The sequence below is a fragment of the Dipodomys ordii genome, unplaced genomic scaffold (genome assembly GCF_000151885.1).
Source record: "Dipodomys ordii isolate 6190 unplaced genomic scaffold, Dord_2.0 Scaffold189, whole genome shotgun sequence".
In the NCBI taxonomy this organism is placed as follows: domain Eukaryota; kingdom Metazoa; phylum Chordata; class Mammalia; order Rodentia; family Heteromyidae; genus Dipodomys; species Dipodomys ordii.
This window is the reverse complement of record NW_012267405.1, coordinates 2,343,612-2,352,706: the sequence shown is the minus strand read 5'-3', so window position 1 is coordinate 2,352,706 and position 9,095 is coordinate 2,343,612. Positions and strand designations below refer to the sequence as shown.

Here is a 9,095-nt window from a genome sequence, read left to right as displayed (position 1 = left end):
CACGGTCTCTCCTGCCCGGGCTGGCTTTGAACCTCGATCCTCAGATCTCAGCCTCCTGAGTAGCTAGGATTACAGGCGTGAGCCACCAGCGCCCGGCTTGCCCCTTTCTTTTATAGGTCCTGTATACATATTATTAATACTAAGATTCCATTCTATGGGACCTCTAGCCTTATATGTTATACATTTCATGGGATGTTGTATTCCCACGAGATATGTTATACAGTCCACAAGATAGTTATACAGAAAATGAGATTTTTATTTTATTTCATTTTTTTGCCAGTCCTAGGGCTTGAATTCAGGGCCTGGGCACTGTCCCTGAGCCTCTTTGTGCTCAAGGTAGCACTCTACCACTTGAGCCACAGTGCCACTTCCAGCTTCTCTGAGTAGTTAGTTAAAGAGTCTTGCAGCCTTTCCTGCCTGGGTTGACTTCAAACAGAGATCTTCAGATCTGAGCCTCCCAGGTAGCTAGGATGACAGGTGTGAGCCACCAGTGTTGGGCTGGAATTCATTTTTATTATATCTTGTTGGTGTATTTGTTCTGTAACCAGCTATAATAGCTACACAGCCATGAAATCCAACTGAGGCTGGGGAAGTGGGAAAGTTTTACCACTTGAAAATAATGGTAAAATATCTTTTCTTTTCCAATATTTTCACCCATTTCTTGACTTACGTTGTGTCAGCTAGAAATTGTATAAAACATGTCTAGACTTTGGTAGGGAGCTTTTTTTTTTCTTTCTTTTTGCTTATGTGGTGCTGGGGAATCGAACCCGGGGCCTCATGCATGCAAGGCAAGCACTCTACCACTGAGCCACTGGTAGGGAGCTTTTGTGCTTGCTTTTTCACTATTAAATGTGAAGGGAGTGATTTCAGCCAGAAAGCTTCTTAGTAGGAAGCAAATAGTTTTTCACTCCTAGATTGCTAAAGGACATGAAGATGTGAAGACTGCATCTTTGACTTATCCCAGTGCCCTTTGAGCATGTATTGGGAGCAGCTTACTCTCTGATGACCTACCATTGTGATGAACTAAGCAAATACATTCCCTAATACTCAACTATCTTGTCATTACTAAAGCAACTCTCATTAGTAAGGGGTCCAGGCCAATTAACATTGATATGTCTATCTGGCACTTTCTGATTGAGATATATTGCTCCTCAAGGACAAGGACTGAATGCTATTGGTCTTTGCAAGCCCAGCAGATGTGTACTAGGTACAGTCTGTACCCAGCCATTTGGTGAGAAAGTATTGTGTATTTACTGAGGGCCAACTCTATGCCAAGCACTATGCTAGACTCTGGGATACCAAGATAAATGAGACACACTCCTTCATGATCTCATGGCATATACAGTCTAGTTTCATGTACTCAGTAAGCACCAAATGAATGAGTAAATGAGTAAAATGCACTGCCTGAAAGCCCTGTAAAATACTTTATATGGGGGGGGGTGGCATCCAATGTTACCAAAGTTACACTTACTAAGGGTGTCATCAACTACACAGGGGAATAGTACTCTCAATGAAGACCAAGAAAACACAGCTGGCCTCTGGCCTTCTATAGAACAAGTAAAGTCTGGAGAAATTACCAGATAATGCACCGAGGAAAACTATCGTAAAGAACCTAGGAGGATAGTGGGAAGGGAGAAGAGCCTCCAGGTTGTTTCTGTGGCTGGCAAGGGTGGATGTGGTCTCATTCTGGCCAGGGCCAGGGCCCTGATGAGGGGTCAGATTCTAAGTGGGTATCAAGCAAGAGGCAAAGGAAGTGGTGAGGAGAGCAGTCTAACTACACTTCCCCAGCTCTTCGGACTCATCCTTCCCCATGGTCCTGTGGGACTTCCTCAGGAGAAGCAGTTGCTCTGGAGGGCAGTGAGGGACAGCAGATCTCGGCACCTCCACAGCAGAGCTGCTCAGAACCCGCTGGGTCAGGTGGGCTAAGGTCTGTGGTCCTCCAGGGCAGGAAAGACCACTGGGCCTCAGGACCTTTGCATTTCCTCTTCCTCGCAGATCTCTTCAGCGTTCTCCTCATGGAAATCAGGGGAGTAGATGGAGGGAGGGAGGGAGGGAAGAGAGACAGAGAGAATATGGCACAGCCCGCTCTGCAGAGAATCTCTATGTTCTGGAAGAAATAAGAGGCTCTAAGCTCTCGTTCTAGAGTGGGAGTCCCTACTTGGTTCTGCCTGCCGTTCCAAAAATATGAGCACCAGAGGGCAGGAGTGGAGATATTTCAGTCTCAGCAACAAAATGGAGAAAACAGGTCTGAATCCCCAACATACCCCACCTTGGGGAAGGAAAAAAGTTCTGTGTGCATACAGAGGAAAGGGGAAAAAAAGGTTCTATTTTCTTTCATAATGAAGAAAAGTCAACAGGATGTTCTCCAGAGCTACAAATACACTTTTTCAAACAGTAAATATCTCTATTAGCAGCATGATGCCAGTTGGGTAATTCTGTCTCAGTTAAACCCTTTCCAAAAAAGCTCCTGTTCTTGTGTAACGTCTATTTACAAAACCAGCTTCTTTTGCATTTTCAATTTGTTGGGTTTCTCAATCTTTTGTTTCCTCACCCCCTCCACTGCAGAGGCAGAGGGAGACAAGAGGCAGACCCAGATGGCAGTTGGGTGGGGATCCCCTGGTCACCCCAGCATGTCATGTCGCTCCATTCCTGCCTTCTTGGGAAAGTCCTCCACAACCATTACAAAGGATAGAGAGAGGCTAAAACCTGGACATGCTTCCCTGTCTTCACTTGGCTTCCAGCATTTGTTTCGAGTGAATGTGAGTCTAGCTTGGCCTGGGGGTGGAAAGAACCCCGAAATGACTCAGTCTACCCCACCCTATATCTTTCTGGTATCTCTGCTGGGCAAGAGAGGCACAGAGCTGGTGGAGGGGGGAGGTGAGGGAGGTGCGTGGGAAGGGAGGGAGGGCTGAGCAGGGAGTAGGCGGCGGTTGGTTGATAGTGGCTGAAATCCTGGCTCCCCGGGGAGTGGTCTGGGCCTGAGTCACTGTCTCGGTAAGAGCAGGAAGGTGGGCGAAAGGCGGCAGCTTCTGCAGGCTGCAAGCACTGGCCCTTCCCCCTGTCCTTCTGTGGCTCTGTCCTTGGGATGTCGCCTGCTCTGGTCTGAGGCCCATGAAGCTACCACCGCTTTCCCAGTCAGAGAGAAAAAGCACAGGCCAGGGACTATGGTAGGGCTTATGGAGGTCATTTGGCTCCAGTACAACAGCAGCTGGCTGGATCTGTTCTCTCCAGCTGGAGGCCAAAGGGCCTGAACAAAGATGGAAGACCCCTTTCCAAGGGCAACAACCTGGCTGAAGTCATCCACCTCAGTGTCCACGACCACAACCTCCGGCCCCACCTATCCTCACCCGAAATTAGCTGGATCCCAAACCAGAGCACACAGAACATGACCTTTGAATCGCCATCACTCCAAGGAGCTATGTGTGTTTAAAAATAAAAGTCATGACTGTGACTTGGCTGGCAGTGAGTGGGACCAGAACAATCCTCCGGCTCAGCTGTGATTCCTTCCTTCCCTACCGCTGTCCAGGCTCCTCTCTGAAGAGTAGACAGAATAAGCCACTCGTTGTTAGTTACATGAAGGCCAGGAGACCATCTAATTGAGCAGCTACTATTGCCAAATCTATGAGGTGCTTCTGATATATCAGCTCAAGGGAAGAGCTCTCCTGGACAGCACTGGAGGTGGATGATCTCTAGAGCTGGGCTACTGGGGGTTCAAATCCTGGCTCTGCTTATCACCAGTGGTGAGACTACACACATGACCTCACCTTCCTGCCTGATAAAACAGATTCATCATCTACTTATCCTGGAAGGTGGCTGTGAAGTGAGTTTACTGCATAAAACGGCCCCTGCCACGCAGGAAGCAGTCTGTGCAGATTTGCTGTGAAGGCAGTGGTGGTACTTTGATGAACAAACAAGTCCAGAGAGGTGACTGGGGGGGACTGTCCAAAGTGACACAGAATACTCAGGGGAATGGCTAGGACACTTGAAATTATTTTTTCTGTGTTTGAGGCCAACAGCTGTCCATATGCACTATGGTCTGGCCCAAGTGTTTTATCTGCCTCAGGGGTGACTTCCTCCTAAACAATAGAAGAGTTTGTGGCAGAAGTCTGGAGGCTGAGGCAGCACCTGAAGGTCGAGGAAAGAAAGGAAAGGCAGGAAATTCAAGGAGGGAACTTAAGACTTTTTTTTTTCAGTTCAAAACTAATCAGAAAATTAACTGAATTGCTGTCTAAAATATGAACAAGGACATAAGGAAAATAGTGGTACCAGAAACTGGGTTCAAGGATAAAGTCATCCATGAATTGTGATGTCAAAGACTTTTCTGACTGCTAGCTGTGGTCAAAAGTTGTTGAAAGGGCTGTAGCTCAGTGCCAAAGCACTTGCCCAATGTCCTAGGTTCGAGCTCCAGTACCAAAAAAGAGAAAAAAAATTTTTTTTGGAAGCAATTGTTCAAGTTCTCCATGACTTTCTTCTCTTTTATGAGTTATCCTAAAGACAAGTGGTCCAGATAATCTGACTAAGTCTCTGCTTTTGCCAGTGCAGCTGAGAGGACAGGCATCAGTCACCATGTCCATCTCGCTGCTCAAAAGCCTTCAACAGGACAGGCTCAATTTTAATTCTTTGGCCTGGGACCAGGACCTACCATGTGGCCCCAAGTGTCAGTTCTCACCAATAGAGCCTCTGCTTGATCCTCATTCACTGTCCCCAACCTGACCAGACTGTTACTACTAGCAAGCCCCTCCCTCCCTCTGTTGTTCACACCTGCCTCCCTCTCCTTCCCCATGCTAGGAGGATATGTGCTAGGTCACCATTCGGTTGAAATTACACCTCCCACTCCAATTCTTTCTTGGTGGCCCCATCCTGACATTTAGTGATCCTTTGAATCTCTAGCGCTTCCATGCACAGGCTGAAGACAGAGATGAACTCCTACAGCCTTTTCAATACCACCCAACACTTAGCACTTTTAATTGTTTTAATTTGGCATGACTGGTATTTGAACTCAGGGCCTTGCGTTTGCTAGGCAGGCACCTGCCTAGCAAGCTGTCTCCAGCTCTTTCTGCTTTATTTATTCTCTCTTTCTTTCTTGTGCCAGTCCTGGGGCTTGAACTCGGGGCCTAGGTGCTGTCCCTAAGCTTTTGTGCGCAGGTCAGTGCTGTACCATGTTGAACCACAGTTCCATTTCTGGCTCATTGGTAGCTGACTGGAGATAAGTCTCATGGACTTTCCAGCCTGGGCTAGCTTTGGATTGCAATCTTCAGAACTCAGTCTCCTAGGTAGCTAGGATTACAGGCCACTAGTACCCACCACTTTAGTTATTTTAAAAGTAGGGTCTCCATATTTTTGCCTGGGCTGGCTTGGACTGCAATCCTACTTGTGCTTCCAGTGCAGCTGAGATGACAGGCATGTGTCATCATGTTCAAGTTTTTTTCTTTGATCAATTGAGATCAGGTTCTTGTGAACATTTAGCCTGGGCAGTCCTCGAACCTCAATCCTCCTGATCTCTGCCTCCTGAGTAACATAACCATGCTGGTCTGGCTCTGAGACGCACTTTTGCATATTTTAAGTGTTTAATAAGCACACACTCAACAAATATTTATTGATGTTCCTCAATTTACAATGTGTTACAACCCTATACATACATCATAAATTAAAGAGATCTTAAGTGGAAAGGTGTTTACCACACCTAACCTACCAAACATCCTTGCTTAGCAACACAGCACTCTGTCCATTATCAGCTGTTTGTGTTCTGACTGGGAGCTGCAGATCAAGCCTGAAGATATCATTATTTAAGGGGCAGGCAAATTAAAGAGCCTAGAAAGCTGGAAAGAAATCCTATTTATGGACAGCCTCCATTTGTTTCTGCAGACTCTGGTAACAGAGTGTCTGTTGGGACACTCTGTGTAGCAATCCGTGTTACAGATGGAGCAAACAAGACCAGGAAAGGTTGACAAGCAAAGCCACACTGGGAATGACTAAACCAAATTGGAACACAGTTCTTTACCTCATCAAACTTCCTGTAATGTCTCTAATTTCCTTCCCTCTCAAACTACTGTACACCTAGGTAAGGGAAGCTTTCCCTAGCACTTCCTATTTCTTTCTCATCATTTAAACTTAAGATCATCAAGGTATGCGGTTCCAGGGAAAGCTACAATTCACGGTCAGCTAAGCTAAATTAAGATCACTATCCTTAATGCTATATATACACCATTAATAAATACAACATGTAAGAACAGAGGGAGATATGAGAGCCAAAGGGAGGGAAGATGGGAGAAGGAAGGGGAGCATTTGGTTTGGAGCTAAGGAGAAAATCAGTTATCTGAGAATGAATATCCAATGCTTTCTTCCTAGTGGACCACTAAGTTGTCTTGCTGAAAGATGAATGGCTGCATGGGTACAGGGCAGGTATCCACTAAGTAAACAGGGGGTGGGAGGGCTGCCTGCACAGAGGAAGCAGTGAACAAAAGCCTCTCACTCTTCATGCAAAGTCCACAGTGTGCAAAGGGCATCAATGTTGGACATTTCTCGCTGTGACATTTTGAAAGCCCAGCCTAGTCCAGAACAATGACTACCCTTTGGGGACCACAGGCTATGTACCCTTCGGCCTTATTTAATGATGGCTGGCATAGCCCATATACTTGGTGAACTTGACCTTGGGCATCAGCCTCCCACGATGGCTCTACGTCACTCTGATCTCTTCCCCTACTGAGAATTTCAGTGTCAGATGAATGGATGGATTCATTCTGGGAGCAGAAAAACCACTCTGGGAGTGAATCAGAAGGACGCAGCCCTGGTTCCTTTGCCAGCCATTGAGTTAGGAACTGAGTGTGATTGTGAGCCCAGGCGCCGGTGCCGGTCCCCTCTCAGGGAGAGAGGGTCAGGGTCTACGTAAGAGATGATGTAGAAGTCCTCTAAGGAAGAAGAGAAAAGAATCTTGAGTTCTGAGGGACAAAGCCACCCTTTTGGCTGTGACCCTCAGTCCAGAGAGGAACCAAGTCATACACGGACTGGTAAATTAGTTCTACTTTGGAAAATCACAGATAATGCTAGCATTAGTTGTCAATTGCAATTCTCCTCAACCTAAGTTTTAGCAAATGGGCTTCTTGTTTTGCAGAAAAGAAACTTTCTACAAGACAGAAACAATTTACCTCAGTCCCCCCAGCTAATTGTTTATCTCTTTCTCTTTTTTTCAGATATTTAAGTTTAAATTCAGTGTCTCATCTTGCTAAGCAGGTACTCTACCACTACAGCCATGCATCCAGACCCTTCTTGCTTTTATTATTTTTTTCCTCAGAGCTGGCCTGAACCTCAGTCCTTCTATTTACTCTCACAGGCCCATGTAACCACACCCAGAGTCCATTGACGTTTTCCAATTGCAAATGTCAAGCTAAACAATATAAGCCATTGTTTTTCACTTTGAAAAATTAGGGAAGAGAGAGCCAAGGATTCAAGATGTAGCATTGAATAAGACATGTACAACACAAGGCTGGGGGACCCAGGAAAGGAATTAAAGTATTGCCACTTCACCCATCACTAGCTAGAGTATAACAAGTCAGCAAAGTTGCCTTTTAGGGTTCTAGGCACCCACTCCTCCCATTATCCTCTTGGAGCAGAGTAGAGGACCAGGAGTAGCTCCTGTTTTGGGCATTACTCCAGGGCTTCCTCCATAAGCTGTGCTGGCTGACAACAGTCTACCAATCTTTGTAGAAGAAGCAAGTGGGGGGAGAGGACAGAAATGGTTTCCATTTTACATTAGAGAGCTGTCCGTGATTCTGCCTGCCATCAGTGGCTTGTAGACAGAGCTTAGGTTCTACTGATGGCCCTGAAGGATTTTGTACTATCTTCATTCATTCATAACGGATTATCTTGCACTTATTTTGCATAAACAGGTTAAACTCGGAGGACAGGATGGCAAATATGTTCCCCATGTTAATGGAACTCGAGTATCTACAAAGGGTTGGTTCACTCTGTATATCTCTGGGGGTCAATTTATTAGCTTACTACAAGTGCATTACAGTCGGATCTCATAGATCCAGGGCGGTAAAGTAGGTAGGTAAAGTGTTTGACATGAGAGACCTCTAAGAAAGCCCCAGCAAGGCAAGCAAGCCATGGTTCTCTCCTGTGATCCTAAAATCATCCATAGCAAGGAAGAGAGAGATTGCTTTTGGAACAAAGTGAGTCTTACAAAGCAAACGAGCCATTAACGATGATGGTTAAAATGCGTCCAAGGCCACACTTTTAGGACGAGTGGGGTTGGTAACTCTCTGGCGCCTTCTGAGAGGGACGCAGGTGTGTCTTCCGCAGCCGGTGAGCGGTGTGGAGGGGGCTGGCTGGCATCGGTGCCCGGGGCCCGCGCGAGCACGGGGAGGGCGGGCGCGCGGGGCGGGCGCGGGGCCCGCGGGGGACCCTGCTCCCCGCCAGGGCACAGCTCACAGGCCAGGAAGCAAGGAGCGGGGGACGGGGCCGGCGCCACGGAGGAGAGGGCTGGAAACAGATCAGATGCAGGGTGGCAGGCTGGGAGAGCCCCCCTCTTCTGTCCCGGGCCGGGGGGGGGGAGGGAACCCCCTTCCTCCCCGCAACGACCCCGAAACGGGCTGTCGGTCGGGCACTGACCAACCGGCGGGTTTGTGGCGCGCCTGGGGTCCCGGCGGTCTGGACTTCACTCACCAGCTCATGGTTCCGAACTTGGGCCGTCCGCCGGGGTCCTCCGCCGCACCTCGGTCCTCCGGGATCACTTCCGGATTCAGCCAGTCTCCAGGAAGTGACGCCGAGCCCGCCCCCTCTGCCCGGAAGAGGCGGGCCGGTGGGCGGGGCCGGGCGCGTTAACCCTGTGGCGGCCACGTGGTCGCGGAGGCGTGTCCTTGCTGGCGCCCTCGGCGCTGTGGCTCCAAGCTTCGAGGCCAAGGCCGCGACGCCACACCTGATCGAGGAGAGGAGCGGGCTCAGCCTTCGGCGTTGACCTGTTTAACTCCGCTCCCTCAGCCCACAGGAGTGGCAGTCTCCGCAGGGGAAGCCGCCGGCCGTGGTGGGCAGGCGGCCTCGAACCTCGAACCTCGCCTCTGCTCCTTCCCTCCCGTCGCAGTTTATGCTCTGTCTTT

At 48.4% G+C, this 9,095-nt stretch overlaps 1 protein-coding gene across 1 annotated transcript in view; it reads right to left on the bottom strand.

Moving 5' to 3' along the window:
- Bin3 (bridging integrator 3) overlaps positions 1–8,758 on the bottom strand; it is a 41,691-nt gene extending 32,933 nt beyond the window's left edge. Inside the window, exon 1 of the mRNA XM_013034444.1 lies at positions 8,665–8,758. Within this exon, the coding sequence (XP_012889898.1) occupies positions 8,665–8,672 (8 nt within the window). The 5' untranslated portion in view covers positions 8,673–8,758. The remainder of the gene's footprint in view (positions 1–8,664) is intronic.
- Positions 8,759–9,095: the final 337 nt, after the last annotated feature.